This window comes from Salvelinus alpinus, chromosome 29 (assembly GCF_045679555.1).
Source record: "Salvelinus alpinus chromosome 29, SLU_Salpinus.1, whole genome shotgun sequence".
Classification (NCBI taxonomy): Eukaryota; Metazoa; Chordata; class Actinopteri; order Salmoniformes; family Salmonidae; genus Salvelinus; species Salvelinus alpinus.
In genome coordinates, this window is record NC_092114.1 from 45,314,209 (window position 1) to 45,331,289 (window position 17,081).

Genomic DNA, 17,081 nt, shown 5'->3' on the forward strand with positions numbered 1-17,081 from the left:
CTCGATTCGGCCAAACATGTATCTTCAGAAATGTCAGTGTCCAGTTGCAGGTGGTTTGTTTCAATTTAGATGTGTACTCCACCGTCTTTTCTTTTTCAAATCTTCAGTCATTGATCGAGACACAAAGTGTTACGATGACACTCACCTGTCTCGATCAATGAGAGAAGATTTGAAAAAGACAAGATGGCGATGAACACGTTGTTAGATTACATCATGGAGCAAAACATTATAATAATTCCGCATTTTCTAAATTCAAACAAACCAACTGGACTGATAGTGTGGCCGAATTACGTTATGTCTCTGCATCCAGTACGAAGGAAGTTAGAGGTAGTTTCACTAGCCAATTCTAACTAGCATTACCGCAATGACTAGAAGGCTATGGTATCTACTAGCATGCTAGCAGTTCCTTTAAACTGTACGCAGAGACATAGATTAACTCGTTGACATCATTTCTAACTCTGGGTTCTAGATAAAGGGCTTCAATGCCAAAATCCTGACGTATCCCTTTAAGTGTGTTGTGATTTGAATAAAAACTATTTAAAGCTCTGTTTGATTGAACTTTGACTGATGCTATATTGCATGGAGTCTCAGCCATTCAGTGTGAATGACAATTAAATACAGAAATATATTTGGCTGTTCCACATATCAACACTGCATGGTTAAATAGCAAATAGCAATCTGTCTCAAACAACCACCATGTAAAGCGGTCCTAATGGAAGGTTGCAGCAGTTTTATAGTGCGACATTGAAACTTTTAAATGGTCGGCCCATTTCTTCAATAGAAGTCATGTTTTTATGCCCTCTAGTGGAGCATTTCCGTAATGACAGATTACTGTACTATAAGTGAAAGACTTAAAATACAGTTTTAAATGTGGTTGTTTGGAACTGCAGCGATGATGGGGAAGATGATGAAATGGCAGTTCTCTTTATCTCTCCCTCTCTCATTCCTTTATTTTTCTCGGTCTTGCTTCTCTGCCCTAAACCTCACCCCTCTCCCTTCTTTGTCCCCTAACCAGACTCTCCCTCCCATTCTGTCTCTGGTGTGTGTGCGTGCATAAACGTATTTGAAATAATTTGCTTACCAAAAAGACATGAGCATACAGGGAGGGTCACCTAGCGACAAATGTAAAAAAAACTAAAAGACTTTTGTCTACATCCTTTTCCCTCGCAATCTGTTCCAGGCATGAGCAACATTTGTGGTCACTTAGGCCCCTGGCCGCCAGGACGACTCAACCCCCCCCCCCAAAATATTTGTATTTGTATTTATTTTTACTCAGTCTGGGTCTCGACTTACTGTTGAGAGTTAGAATAGCAGAATACACAAGGTGCAAGTTTGGTTCTGCATCAGCAATGTTTCTCTTGTTATGTTAGTCACTGACAGCCATTCAATTAGCCATGTCAGTTAACACTTTCTAGATTGGTAAATCAGTCTAGCCAGCTATCTAAATTTGTAGTAGGACAAATCATGGCCGAATACCGACAAGGCACGTGCCCAGGAGCCTGACCTCCAGGGTGCAAACAATTACATTGCATGTAATTTGTCATAAAATCTCACTTAGGGTCCCCAAAAGGCTTGAGCCTTCTAACTCTTTCCCATTCTTAATTTCTCTATGCATCATCAGTTTATGACTCACATATGACATTCAATGTCTCTTTGAGCCTCATTGTGCTCTTCTACCCATGGCTTAACCTTAGATAGAGATCATTTGTGCTGCTTATCATGCATGAGGGTTCTCTATTTGTATAACTCCCATGATATTAAACTAAACGTCACAACCAAACAAGTTCAACTTGAATATCTACAGGGTCAGAGAGAGAGAGAGAGAAACAGCCAAACCAAACTGCCCATAGCCAAGATAAATAGATTTCAGGCTCTGATCAGGCCCTACACCCAAACAAGGGCACTGCGTTCATCCACCTCTGGCCTGCTCGCCTCCCTACCTCTGAGGAAGTACAGTTCCCGCTCAGCCCAGTCAAAACTGTTCGCTGCTCTGGCACCCCAATGGTGGAACAAACTCCCTCACGACGCCAGGTCAGCGGAGTCAATCACCACCTTCCGGAGACACCTGAAACCCCACCTCTTTAAGGAATACCTAGGATAGGATAAAGTAATCCTTCTAACCCCCCCCCCCCCTTAAAAGAGTTAGATGCACTATTGTAAAGTGGTTGTTCCACTGGATATCATAAGGTGAATGCACCAATTTGTAAGTCGCTCTGGATAAGAGCGTCTGCTAAATGACTTAAATGTAAATGTAAATGTAAATATTTGATACACTAAAACCTGAAGGCACTGTGTTGCTGAAACGCTGGTTATTAGATTTAGCCAATTGTTGGGAACATACAGTACATATGCAACTTTCTTTCTTTTTATACAACAAAAAACATTCTGCAACTGTCATGATTTCCCTGGTGTTTTGTGCCTTGCAGAAACATTTAACTTGCTGTGAATGGCATTTATCAGATCTCTTTTGCAACTCACTTTTTGTAAGCAGCTAAAGTGGCTTTGTGTAGTGAGCCTCGCGTTCAAATGTGAATGTCATGAGAAGATGTCAGAAATGTTTCTCACAGGAGGAACCTCACCAGTGGCACAACGCCAATAACAGTGTTATTATTACAGGTGTGCCAAATGTAAGATCCATACCATCTTCCTTCTTCTCCTTATCATCATCATCATCATCAAATGATCATCATCAGATTAAAAGTGAAATTGGTATCTATAAAAACATCTGTCAAATTGAAGCATCCACCTGCGAGGACGTCAAGGAGGTATTCACAGCGCGCAAAACCATTTTGTGATTTGTTTTGACCATGGGATAAAGTGCAACTACATGAATCCAGCTAAGGGCGTACAATTGAATTGAGTCCACAGTGTGTATTTGATTAAAGGGATAGTTCACTGAAGTTACAAAATGATTACGTACCACTTATTAGAAGCAATAAAACTGTAGGTTTCGATTTGATAGGGGTGAGTAATTATGAGGGTTTTTAAATCTCATGTTACGTTTCCACAGACTTATTTGCAGGTTCATCATGTCACATTAGTCCTTCAGCTCTTCAATAGAGAATTTTTATATTTGTTAAAGCAGCTAACATGAAAGGTCAGGTCACACAGGGACATGCAGGAAGGGCGTAGCGTAGAGAGAGAGATGAGGGTGAGGAGAGAGAGGGAACAGGGAAGGGCAGAGTGGAGGATGGAATCAAGGGGAGTGTCACAGGCCTGAGCCCTCATTTATCAATGTTGTGTACGAACAGAAATGTTGGTTAACCTTGATCATTTCTAAGCAAAGTGTGGGATTTATCAATTTGTACTTATACTTGAGAATGTGTGTAATATAAGCACACCTCTGACCATACATACGCACAGCACCTTGTGGTAGAAAAGTCAAACTGCTAATGAAATACCACCCACCAAATGGAGAAAGGATTGACATACTGGACCAAATCATCAACCGTGAAGAAAAAAGACAATACATTAATTGTTTATTCATGTATTTCTTATATAGACACTTAAGCTACTAATAGTTTTCTGAGGGTGCTATCGAAATCATAAACATGAAACCACTTTAGCTTAATTGAATAACAAAGTCAATTAGAAAGAGAGTGGAATGTAAGGTTGGAGGCAATTTAGTTCAACAATATAAAAAGGCAACACTGAGGCGTTGTGACTTGTCCAACATGGCAAATCTTGCATTGCTGGAGGATCTGGCACAAGCTGCATTACGCAGGGAGAGTGTTTTCAGTGAGTGTGCATATTTTTTAGCCGAAAGCAACGCTTGGCTTAGTAGATTTTGTTTTCCAAGGCATATTTTATTGTATCTCTGCAACCAACTCTCTCCAGTATTAGACAGGGAGACGAAACGCACCAACGCCATCCCAGTGCGTACCCAAGTCCTCGCCACCCTGGGATTTTTGGCCACTGGAACATTCCAACGGGAGATTGCGGACCGGTCTGGCATTTCACAACCAACCATGAGCCGAATATTGCCTGCAGTCCTTCATGGAATTATTTCATTGACCCCACAATATGGTTTCCGTACACTGCCGTGCTCCAGGCCAGAGTGAAAAGGGATTTCCATACCATAGCTGGATTTCCCAATGTCTTTGGAGCAATTGACTGCACCCACATCGCAATAAAAGCACCATCATTGAACGAATACAACTTCCATTCGGTCAATGTGCAGGTCATCTGTGATTCACATTTGGCTTTGTTGAATGTAGTGGCCAAATGGCCAGGTGGGACACATGATTAGTTCATTGTGCAGAACAGTTCAGTCAGGCCTTAACCTCCAGGAAGGAGTTGTTGAGGATGGATGGCTTTTTTGGTAAGTGACTTGTTTTATTTGCCATGTTATACCTCTACTGAGAAACAATATCTGAATGTTGTGTTCATAACTGCAGGAGACCGGGGCCACCCATTAAAAGCATGGCTGATGACTCCCTCACAAACCAACAAGAGGCAAGGTACAACCAAGCCCACACAAGAACAGTGGAGCGCACCATAGGCCTGCTGAAAGGGCATTGGCTGTGCTTTTCTGGGACAGGAGGCACACTGCAATACCAGCCTAGCAAGGTTTGCCTCTGAAATGACATTCCTTCAAATGCCATTATGTGAATGTAACACAATGTGCAAATTCCTTTTTAGGTTTGCTACATTGTCAAGGCTTGCAGTGTGCTCCACGACATTGCAATCAAAAATGGCATTCCACTGAATGATCCACCCAAACCCATGCCTGGCGGAGTGTTTCCCACCACCCACAGCTCTGGCACTGAGGACAAGAGTCAATATCACACCTAAAACCGTTGTATCTGTTCTTCCAAATATTGCAATCAAATCGACAATGAAAACACATTTACATTGCACCAGAATTTGTCTCACGTTTGACACAATCAACAAGTTCTTTCAATGATTGATTTCTCTCTCTCAGGCTGTTGCGTACATCCCCCAGCTGCTCTTTGAGTACAAGAATTGATGTGTTGATCAAATAAAATACAATTTTATTTAAATAGCCCTTCTTACGTCAGCTGATATCTCAAAGTGCTGTACAGAAACACAGCCTAAACCGCCAAACAGCAAGCAATGCAGGTGTAGAAGCACGGTGGCTAGGAAAAACTCCCTAGAAAGGCCAAAACCTAGGAAGAAACTAAGAGAGGAACTAGGCTATGAGGGGTGGCCAGTCCTCTTCTGGCTGTGCCGGGTGGAGATTATAACAGAACATGGCCAAGATGTTCAAATGTTCCTAAATGACCAGCATGGTCAAATAATAATAATCACAGTAGTTGTCGAGGGTGCAGCAAGTCAGCACCTCAGGAGCAAATGTCAGTTGGCTTTTCATAGCCGATCATTAAGAGTATCTCTACCGCTCCTGCGGTCTCAAGAGAGTTGAAAACAGCAGGTCTGGGACAGGTAGCACGTCCGGGGAACAGGTCAGGGTTCCATAGCCGCAGGCAGAACAGTTGAAACTGGAGCAGCAGCATGGCCAGGTGGACTGGGGACAGCAAGGAGTCATCATGCCAGGTAGTCCTGAGGCATGGTCCTAGGGCTCAGGTCCTCCGAGAGAGAGAAAGAAAGAGAGAAAGAGTGAATTAGAGAGAGCATACTTAAATTCACACAGGACACCGGATAAGACAGGAGAAGTACTCCAGATATAACAAACTGACCCTAGCCCCCCGACACATAAACTACTGCAGCATAAATACTGGAGGCTGAGACAGGAGGGGTCAGGAGACACTGTGGCCCCATCCGATGATACCCCCGGACAGGGCCAAACAGGAAGGTTATAACCCCACCCACTTTGCCAAAGCACAGGCCCCACACCACTAGAGGGATATCTTCAACCACCAACTTACCATCCTGAGACAAGGCCGAGTATAGCCCACAAAGATCTCCGCCACGGCACAACCCAAGGGGGGGCGCCAACCCAGACAGGAAGATCACGTCAGTGACTCAACCCACTCAAGTGACGCACCCCTCCTAGGGACGGCATGAAAGAGCACCAGTTAGCCAGTGACTCAGCCCCCTGTAATAGGGTTAGAGGCAGAGAAGCCCAGTGGAGAGAGGGGAACCGGCCAGGCAGAGACAGCATCAGCTGATGACTCACATATGACATTCAATGGCTCTTTGAGCCTCATTGTGCTCTTCTACCCATGGCTTAACCTTAGATAGAGATCATTTGTGCTGCTTATCATGCATGAGGGTTCTCTATTTGTATAACTCCCATGATATTAAACTAAATGTCACAACCAAACAAGTTCAACTTGAATATCTACAGGGTCAGCGAGAGAGAGAGAAACAGCCAAACCAAACTGCCCATACCCAAGATAAATATTTGATACACTAAAACCTGAAGGCACTGTGTTGCCGAAACGCTGGTTATTAGGTTTAGCCAATTGTTGGGAACATACAGTACATATGCAACTTTTTCTTTTTATACTACAAAAACAATTCTGAAACTGTCATGATTTCCCTGGTGTTTTTTAAGCCTTGCAGAAACATTTAACTTTCTGTGAATGGCATTTATCAGATCTCTTTTGCAACTCACTTTTTGTAAGCAGCGAAAGTGGCTTTGTGTAGTGAGCCTCGCGTTCAAATGTGAATGTCATGAGAAGATGTCAGAAATGTTTCTCACAGGAGGAACCTCACCAGTGGCACAACGCCAATAACAGTGTTATTATTACAGGTGTGCCAAATGTAAGATGCATTCCATCTTCATCATCAAATGATCCGTATCAAATTAATAGTGAAATTGGTATCCGTAAAAACATCTGTCAAATTGAAGCATCCACCTGCGAGGATGTCTAGGAGTTATTTCTAGTGCGCAAAACCATTTTGTGTGTCACGCTCGTCGAAATGATCGGACCTAGGTGCAGCGTGGTGAGCGTACATTTTTCTTTATTATAAATGTCGCCAACAAAAACAAGAAACAACAAAAACGAACGTGAAGCTTACTAGGGCTATACAGGCAACTAACAAAGACAACTACACACAAAATACAAAAGGAAAAAAGGCTGCCTAAGTATGATTCCCAATCAGAGACAACGATAGACAGCTGTCCCTGATTGAGAACCATACCCGGCCAAAACATAGAAACACAGAACATAGAGTTTCCCACCCGAGTCACACCCTGACCAACCAAACATAGAGAATAAAAATATCTCTACGGTCAGGGCGTGACAGTACCCCCCCAAAGGTGCGGACTCCGGCCGTAAACCTGACACTATAGGGGAGGGTCCAGGTGGGCATCTACCTCGGTGGCGGCTCCGGTGCGGGACGCAGGGCGTGACATTGTGATTTGTTTTGACCATGGGAAAAAGTGCAACTACATGAATCCAGCTAAGGGCGTACAATTGAATTGAGTCCACAGTGTGTATTTGAAATATTAAAGGGATAGTTCACCGAAGTTACAAAATGATTACGTACCACTTATTAGAAGCAATAAAACTGTAGGTTTCATTTTGATAGGGGTGAGTAATTATGAGGGTTTTTAATCTCATGTTACATTTCCACAAACATATTTGCAGGTTTATCATCAGCCACATTAGTCCTTCAGCTCTTCAGATGACTTAGCCAAGTGATATTTATACTGTTGTATAATCAAAACAACAGTATAAACACATACTCTCTTAGTCACTGGGCTAAAAGTTTAGCATTTCACTGTTAGTCTACACCTGTTGTTTACGAAGCATGTGACAATTAACATTCGATTTGACTTAAAAATGCCTGTTTTAAATGACGGTTAGCGAGAGGCTGTGCTTTTAATGACACCACTATAACAAACCATAAACAGGATAAACTACAATATAACCTAATCTGGAATGCAAGTATTTACTGCAAGACAAAGAGAGCATGGACACACCCTGCCATTCAATGAAATGCCACGGACAGTGTAATAGAAAACAGACTTTCAATGAACTTACATAACTTAAACCATTTACCATCCTCTCTATATGCAGTTGTTGTTGCATGATACACGCATGATATATGAAGGCATACTGTTCACAAAAACATAAGAGGGGACAAGGAATGTTTTGTATTCATTTGAGTTGCATGTTATGCTATTAATATAGACAATACTTTTTTAGACAGTGTATTCTATAGAGAATTTTTATATTTGCTAAAGCAGCTACCATGAAAGGTCAGGTCACACAGGGACACGCAGGAAGGGCGTAGCGTAGAGAGAGATGAGGGTGAGGAGAGACAGAGGAGGGAACAGGGAAGGGCAGAGAGAAGGATGGAATCAAGGGGAGTGTCACAGGCCAGGTGCTGTTCTATATAAGCTCCTTCTCTTTCCACCACCTCAGCACCTGACATATTCTTCTATTCTACACACAGGTAAGACCGACAGGAAACCGAATACATTCTTAGACTGAACCTTAAAAGATAATACAGTAACTGTTATCAATTTAACATGTCTATTCTTCATTTTGTAAGTGCTGACTTACATAGTCCTCTTCATTCCTGTAAAGAACATAAGGCATTCCACATGTAAGCTACTTGCCTATTACTTATAATAGTTTCTACCCCCAGGATCACCATCACCCTCAGACACCATGGCACAGCCCACACCTCTGGAAGCCTCCCTGGGAGCCCTCATCATGACATTCCACAAGCACGCTGGTAGTGGAGATGCCAAGACCCTCAACAAAAAAGAGCTAACCAACCTCATCAAGGCAGAGCTGCCCAACATCGCTGGGGTGAGTCATTGCAACACCTCGGGACAGTTTCCCGAACAGAGATTAAGCCTATAGTCCTGGACTAAAAAGCACTTTCAATGAAGAGTATCCATTGAGCTAGCTAGCAGATTGTAACGGGCTAATGTGATGCTCGCAGGCCTGGGCAATTCCAGTCCTCGGGGACCTGATTGGTGTCACACTTTTCTCCTATCCCTAGCAAACACACCTGATTTAAACAAATTGCCTTTTTAACTGAAGATCATGATTAGTTGATTATTGGAGTCAGGTGTGTTAGTTAGGGCAAAAAGTGTGACACCAATCAGGCCCCTGAGGACTGGAGTGCCCAGGCCTGTGAGAGGATAGGTACTGTTTGGTGTAGCACAGGGGATATTCAACCAACCTTAACTTGGCGATAGTATCTTCTTTCTCGATTCGGCCAAACATGTATCTTCAAAAATGTCAGTGTCCAGTTGCAGGTGGTCTGTTTCAATTTAGAAAATGCTCCGTTATTAAAATAAATGTTTTGCTCCATGAAGTCATCCAACAATGTGTACGCCACCGTCTTTTCTTTTTCAAATCTTCTCTCATTGATCGAGACACAAAGTGTTACGATGACACTCACCTGTCTCAATGAATGAGAGAAGATTTGAAAAAGAAAAGACGGTGGCGTACACACTGTTGGATTACTTCATGGAGCTAAACATTATAATATTTTCTAAATTCAAACAAACCAACTGGACTCTGACAGTTTGGCCGAATTGAGTTAAGGTTGGTCGAAAATTATCTTTGCTACGCCAAACAGTACCTATCCAGCAACGGCTAATGGAATATCACATTGGCCCGTTGCGATCTGCTAGCTACCACTGAGCATACTTTTTATTTTTAAATCTAGGTCTAGGCTTAATCTGTATCTGGGAAACTGGCCCCTCATGAGATAGTAAATGCTATTCTAATGCCCCCTTTTATTGTTAAAGAGATACTTAAGGATTTTGGCAATTAAGCCCTTTATTTACTTCCCCAGTGTCAGATTAACTCATGGATATTATTTTTATGTCTCTGCTTCCAGTACGAAGGAAGTTGGAGGTAGTTTCACTAGCCAATTCTAACTAGCATCACCGCAATGACTAGAAGTCTATGGTATCTACTAGCTTGCTAGCAGTTCCGTTAAACTGTACGCAGAGACATAGAAATTGTGCCATCTAACTGGGTTATAGATAAAGGTCTTCAATGCCAAAATCCTGACGTATCCCTTTAAGTGTGTTGTGATTTGAATAAAAACTATTTAATGCTTTGTTTGATTGAACTTTGACTGATTCTATATTGCATGGAGTCTCAGTCATTCAGTGTGAATGACAATTAAATACAGAAATGTTAAGGTATTGTCTTACTTTACTTGTGATCCGACTACATGAAAAATATGTCGATGTGCCCTTGAGCAAGGCACTTAACCCTAATTGCTCCTTTAAGTTGCTCTGGATAAGCGCGTCTGCTAAATGACTAAAATGTAAATGATCCTATATTACATTGGCATGAGCAGAAGGGTGGTCCTAAAGTGGATGACCTGATGACGATGCTGGACCAGGATGCTGACGGCTCCGTGGACTTCAAGGAGTACATTACCCTGATTGGATCCCTTGCCTACGCATGCAACTGTGCCCTGGTGAAGAGTATGTGATTGGATGTAAAGACCTGCCTGCTTCCATCTGCTTTGTACGGTGTATTACATTACATGCCACAATAATAAATGCCTGTTTAATTTTAATTTGGTGGTTCGGGTGTTTACTTTGTGACTTTTTTGTGTGAGTAAGGTTTTTGTTTGTAGAAAAATGTATTTCACATAGTTGCACTGGTTATACTGGTAGATGACTGAAACTGTTTACAATAAAAGTATAGCCTACAGAGGCAGGATCTTAATTTGATCACCCTGTTGCTGGAGAACTTTCCTGCAATGCAGGTTTTGTAGGATCTTAATTTGATCACCCTGTTGCTGCAATGCAGGAAATGTTTAACTTGTAGTGTATTTGAGGCTATACTATATTTGAGGCTTCTGAAGTTTAATTTCCATTTTGAAATTTCAGACTCGCTTTTCCCTTACGAAATCCACATAATTCACATTTCCTCTTACTGCAGGATTATTTTCCTGCTGTAGCAAACTGGCTCAAATTTAGATCCTACATCTGTAGCCCTAGCTAAATGTGTGGCTTTCTGATATTCAGTCAAAATCAGATATACAGGTTTCACATTTTCAGGAAAACATGCACATTATTCTCTGATATTGAGTAACTAACTAGCCAACAAGTTTGTCAAGTAGGCTTGTTGAAAAAGTGCTCTTATTTGTGCAAGCAGGTTGGGAAGGACTGACAGCCAGGGGATTGGGTAAATACCTCCCTCCCGGTGTCAATGCACACACACACACACACACACACACAGAGCTAAGGGTTGCATAACTCTACAATAAAAAGGCAAAAAGTATGTTTAGCTTTCAAAAACATATTGTATCACTGAGCCTTTCCTCTTTCTACAGATCTAATTTACCTGTACTGTGTATAAGAATATGCATATATGAATTGTTTGTAAATTGTACCATTCTTGGTGTCTTTTCAATATATAACTTGTTTTATTTTTGAATTTAATGTAATTCTTATTGTCTATAACTGTTCTGTACTTTGTCATGTATTTGTACATTTTATGTGGACACAAGAAAGAGAAGCTGCAGCATGTGCAGTAGCTAATAGGGATCCTAATAAACTAAACAATAATGAGACTGGTCCTCAAATACACCCACATGGATTCTCTTGTCAGAAAGTAGGACCCCAAGAATGCTGCTAAACTGAGCAATTGAGATATAAACAGGCTATAGTTTAGACCTATGCATTTACTGTGTTGTGCATGCCTGGTAATCAAATCAAATGTGAAATCAAATCGTATTTGTCACATGCGCTGAATACAACAGGTGTAGATCTTACAGTGAAATGTTTACTTACAAGCCCTTAACCAACAATGCAGTTTTAAGAAAACACCCCAGAAATAAAAAGTAAGAGATAATAACAAATAATTAAAGAGCAGCAGTAAATAACAATAGCGGGGCTATATACAGGGGGTACTAGTACAGAGTCAATTGCGGCGGGAATTGAGGTAATACGTACATGTAGGTGACTATGCATAGATAACAGAGTAGCAGCAGCGTAGAAGAGGATGGTGGGTGGGGGGGCAATGCAATTGGTCCGGTTTGCCATTTGATTAGCTGTTCAGGAGTCTTATGGCTTGGGGGTAGAAGCTGTTTTTGCACCTAGACTTGACGCCCCGGTACCGCTTGCCGTGTGGTAGCAGAGAGAACAGTCTATAACTAGGGTGGCTGGAGTCATTGATGTGAGCCATGACTAGCCTTTCAAAACATTTCATGGCTGCAGACGTGAGTGCTACGTGTCTTTAGTCATTTAGGCAGGTTACCTTGTTTTTCTTGGGCACAGGGACTATGGTGGGCTGCTTGAAACATGTTGGTGTTACAGACTCAGACAGGGAGAGGTTAAAATGTCAGTGAAGACACTTGCCAGTTGGTCAGCGCATGCTCGGAGTACACATCCTGGTTATCCGTCTGGCCCTGCGGCCTTGTGAATGTTGACCTGTTTAAAGGTCTTACTCATATCGGCTGCGGAGAGCTTGATCACACAGTCGTCCGGAACAGCTGATGCTCTCATGCATGTTTCAGTATTACTTGCCTCGAAGCGTGCATAGAAGTTATTTACCTCGTCTGGCAGGCTCGTGTCACTGGGCAGCCCTCGGCTGTGATTCCCTTTGTAGTCTGTAATAGTTTGCAAGCCCTGACACATCTGACGAGTGTCAGAGCCGGTTTAGTACAAGTCGATCATAGTCCTGTTGTCACGACTTCCGCCGAAGTCGGTCCCTCTCCTTGTTCGGGCGGCGTTCGGCGGTCGACGTCACCGGCTTTCTAGCCACCACCGATCCACTTTTCATTTTCCATTTGTTCTGTCTTTGTCTTATCACACCTGGCTTCACTCAACCAATTACTTGTTTATTATTTAACCCTCTGTTCCCCATGTTGTGTTTGTGAGTGATTGTTTATTGTAATTCGGTCCGTCTTTGTGGGCTCGTGATGTTACTTTGTAAGTTTGTCTTTTTGAGTAAAGTACGTTGATTACTCATATCTGCTGTCCTGCGCCTGACTCTCTACACCAGCTACACACAGGACCCTTACATCTGTATTGACGCGTTGCCTGTTTGATGGTTCGTCAGAGGGCATAGCGGGATTTCTTATAAGCTTCCTGGTTAGAGTCCCGCTTCGTGAAAGTGGCAGCTCTACCCTTTAACTTAGTGCTAATGTTGCTTGTAATCCATGGCTTCTAGTTGGGGTAGGTACATACTGTCGCTGTGGGGCAGACGTCCTCAATGCACTTATTGATAAAGCCAGTGACTGATGTGGTGTACTCCTCAATGCCATCGGAAGAATCCTGGAACATATTCCAGTCTCTGCGAGCAAAACAGTCCTGTAGTTTAGCATCTGCTTCATCTGACCACTTTTTTATAGACCGAGTCACTGGTGCTTCCTGCTTACATTTTTGCTTGTAGGCAGGAATCCGGAGGATAGAATTATTGTCAGATTTGCCAAATGGAGGGCGAGGGAGAGCTTTGTACGCGTCTCTGTGTGTGGAGTAAAGGTGGTCTAGAATTTTTCGCCTCTGGTTGCACATTTAACATGCTGATAGAAATGTGGTAAAACTGATTTAAGTTTCCCTGCATTAAAGTCCCCGGCCACTAGGAGCACCGCCTTTGGATGAGCATTTTCCTGTTTGCTTATGCCGGTATACAGCTCATTGAGTGCGGTTTTACTGCCAGCATAGGTCTGTGATGGTATGTAGACAGCTACTATCTCTAGGTAAATAGTGTGGTCTACAGCTTATCATGAGATACTCTACCTCAGGAAAGCAAAACCTTGAGACTTCCTTAGATATCATGCACCAGCTGTTGTTTTCATATATGCATAGGCCCCTGCCCTGTTTCTTACCAGAGGCTGCTGTTCTATCCTGCCGATAGAGTGTATAACCGCCAGCTGTATGTTCTTAATGTCGTCGTTCAGCCACGACTCTGTGAAACATAAGGTATTACAGTTTTTAATGTCCCGTTGTTAGGATATACTGAACGTGCTTTCAGTTCGTCCCATATATTTTCCAGCGATTGAACGTTAGCTAGCAGGACGGAAGGCAGATTAGCCACTTGTTGCCTGATCCTTACAAGGCACCCTGATATTTTTCAGCAAAATCTCAGTTTCCTTCTCCAGCAAATGACGGGGATCTGGGCCTGGTCAGTAGTAAATCCCTCCCATCCGACTCATTGAAGAAAAACTCTTTGTCTAATCTGAGGTGAGTAATCGCAGTTCTGATGTCCAGAAGCTCTTTTCTGTCATCAGAGATGGTAGCAGCAACATTATGTACAAAACAAGTTACGAACAATATGAAAAAACAAACAAAATAGCATGGTTAGTTAAGAGCCGATAAGATGCAGCCATACCCTCCGGCGCCATCATGTGCTTACCAATATGCTGTGGTAAAACAGCAGGATACAGGATCAAAATAGTCTGTAGTAAACCAAGGTAACTTATTCTCTAGCTTGACCGTCGCTGGACCCGGGTTCGAGTCCCGGTCGGAGCTACCCCCGAATTCACTACATTGGTGTCAGAAGTGGGATGGCGCCCGTGAGGCCATTGGAGAGGCATGTACACGTGAGTGAATTGGTATAGAGAAGCATGGGGACACGCCGTCCCGAAGGAAGGGGGTAATTTGGCAACATTAATCCAACACCTATCAAGAGATTTGTACCTCTTGGTGTAACGATTAAGATGTTTGCTTGACAGTCACTGGGCCCATTGGGGCTAACCCCCATATTCGCTACACTATATTGGTCTATTACAAACTGCAACCAACTAGCCTGAGTGACAATATATTTGTACTAACATGTCAATTCCATGTCACTCATTGCAAAGCCAAATTTGACAGTGCTTATCATACAAATATTATAGACCTACAATATAGAGCCCCACAGTGGAGGTGTCATAATACCCCAAAAAAAAAAGCCTACACAAAACACAGCTCTTATTTTAAGTGTTTCTAAAATCCCCTATGGGAAAAAGTCATGGGAAAAAATGATTGGGACCATTTCCTTGTTTGACCACTAGGTTGTATGGGTATTATGAGTCAAACTGTGGGTATAGGCTAGTAGGACTGTGTGTTTGCAGGAGCCATTTTTGCCTACTTGTGTGGTTGTTGTGTTGTCTATAGTTTGTCTTTTGTATATTCCACTTTGTACACTAGAGAGCATGGGTCACTGGTCACATGCACTATATATAGAAACGTATGTGGACAACAACTTCAAATGAGTTGATTCGACTATTTCAGCCACATCAGTTGCTGACAGGTGTATAAAAACGAGCACACAGTCATCCATCTCCATAGACAAACATTGGGAGTAGACTGGCCTTAGTGAAGAGCCCAGCGACTTTCAACGTGGCACCGCTATAAACTCAGCAAAAAAAGAAAAGACTCTCACTGTCAACTGTGTTTATTTTCAGCAAACTTAACATGTGTAAATATTTGTATGAACATAACAAGATTCAACAACTGAGACATAAACTTAGACATAGACATGTGACTAACAGAAATGGAATAATGTGTCCCTGAACAAAAGGGGGGGGGTCAAAATCAAAAGTAACAGTCAGTATCTGGTGTGGCCACCAGCTGCATTAAGTACTGCAGTGCATCTCCTCCTCATGGACTGCACCAGATTTGCCAGTTCTTGCCGTGAGATGTTACCCCACGCTCTCCACCAAGGCACCTGCACGTTCCCGGACATTTCTGGGGGGAATGGCCCTAGCCCTCACCTTCCGATCCAACAGGTCCCAGACGTGCTCAATGGGATTGAGATCCGGGCTCTTCGCTGGCCATGGCAGAACACTGACAATCCTGTCTTGCAGGAAATCAAGCACAGAACAAGCAGTATGGCTGGTGGCATTGTCATGCTGGAAGGTCATGTCAGCATGAGCCTGCAGGAAGGGTACCACATGAGAGAGGAGGATGTCTTCTCTGTAACGCACAGCGTTGAGATTGCCTGCAATGACAACAAGCTCAGTCCGATGATGCTGTGACACACCGCCCCAGACCATGACTGTCACGAATCCCGCTTCCTGAGTCTGTTTTTGCCTGTGTTCTGTCCTGGAGTGTTTTTTCCGGTGTCCTGGAACGCACCCTGTCTGGTTGCCGGGCGACGTAGCTAGTTGGAGGATCTCTGAGTACCCGCACCTGTATCCCATCAGCTATCTGCACACCTGGTCCTGATCATCACCCCTCCACTTCATAAGCGCTGACCTGACATCCATTCCCTGCCGGATCGTTAGCCATGAACAGTATGTTGTGCCAGCGTATCAGCCTCCAGTTTGATAGAGTTTGTTTTGTTGTTTTGTACGTCTTGCTTGCCTTGAACTTGTCTCCGTTTTTTCTGTCTACAGTCATTCACCCGGAACACTCATCCCATCCCTATGTTGGTGTTTCAAATACCGGAGAGAGAGACCAAATCAAGACGCTGGACAGAGTGGATTTCAGTTGTAACAAAAAGGCAGTTTATTGGCACAAAGATATCTTGTCCTGCAGTTTATCGTGCACGGACCTAGTCATATGACTCAGTATGGAGTCAGCTGAAAGAGGCTGCCTAAACAGAGATTTGCAGCAGATTAAATACATGGGACAAAGTAGGTAGAGTCTCGTCGTGTTGGTCTTCTGACTGGTCCTGAGGAGTTGGAGGCGGGCCTGCTCTAGCCAGAACAGGGTGCACAGCAGAGTCCTCTGCTCTTGGCACCCGACCAGTAGAGAGGGGAGATAATGTGTGTGTTTGGGTTCATGCGATGTAACTCTTTGTGTGTCCAGGAGTCATGAGATGGGCTAGGGGGTTTCCTGAGTTATATGGATGTGAGCAATTACTTAAGTCAGGCGGTTTAGTTTGGCGCTTCATAACTGTTTTGTGCGGTCAGCAGTTTTGTGACAATGGGGTATCCTGTTCGGTGCCTCAGCAATCTTGTGTTTTAGTCATGGGGTGTGTTGTACAAGCTTTTAATCCTATGGTCACACACAGTCTCTAACGCAGCCAGATGACACTAAAACAGGAGTTATCTAAAGGTTAACTAGTCTGACCATTGAGTTAGCTAACCCAATGGTACTGTATGCACAAGCTATATGTATGTTCATATATATGTAGATATGGTTATGTATGTATGCATAAGCTAGATGTATATTTATTATATATAACAAATCCCCCTCTTCACGTCTACTAGACGTGACCAATAGTCTCAACCAAACAATTTGGTAGAACCAAATTTTTGAGTCCCCCTCTTCACGTCTTTTAAGACGT

General features: G+C 43.0%; 1 protein-coding gene across 1 annotated transcript; it reads left to right on the forward strand.

The window, feature by feature from the left end:
* The first annotated feature begins 8,145 nt into the window (after window positions 1-8,145).
* Window positions 8,146-10,431, forward strand: LOC139559079 (protein S100-A1-like). Its single transcript, XM_071374757.1, has 3 exons — window positions 8,146-8,328; window positions 8,524-8,690; window positions 10,207-10,431. The coding sequence occupies exons 1-3, from the start codon at window positions 8,178-8,180 to the stop codon at window positions 10,342-10,344; spliced, it is 456 nt and encodes a 151-aa protein (XP_071230858.1). The 5' UTR covers window positions 8,146-8,177; the 3' UTR covers window positions 10,345-10,431.
* The last annotated feature ends 6,650 nt before the right edge of the window (window positions 10,432-17,081 follow it).

Excerpts from the sequence above, each read along its gene's own strand:
- LOC139559079 (XM_071374757.1), top strand. The coding sequence starts at position 8,178 with ATGAGGGTGAGGAGAGACAGAGGAGGGAACAGGGAAGGGCAGAGAGAA. Across the intron at positions 8,329-8,523 it reads TTCTTCTATTCTACACACAG|GATCACCATCACCCTCAGAC; the intron begins GTAAGACCGACA and ends TTCTACCCCCAG. Across the intron at positions 8,691-10,206 it reads AGCTGCCCAACATCGCTGGG|AAGGGTGGTCCTAAAGTGGA; the intron begins GTGAGTCATTGC and ends TGGCATGAGCAG.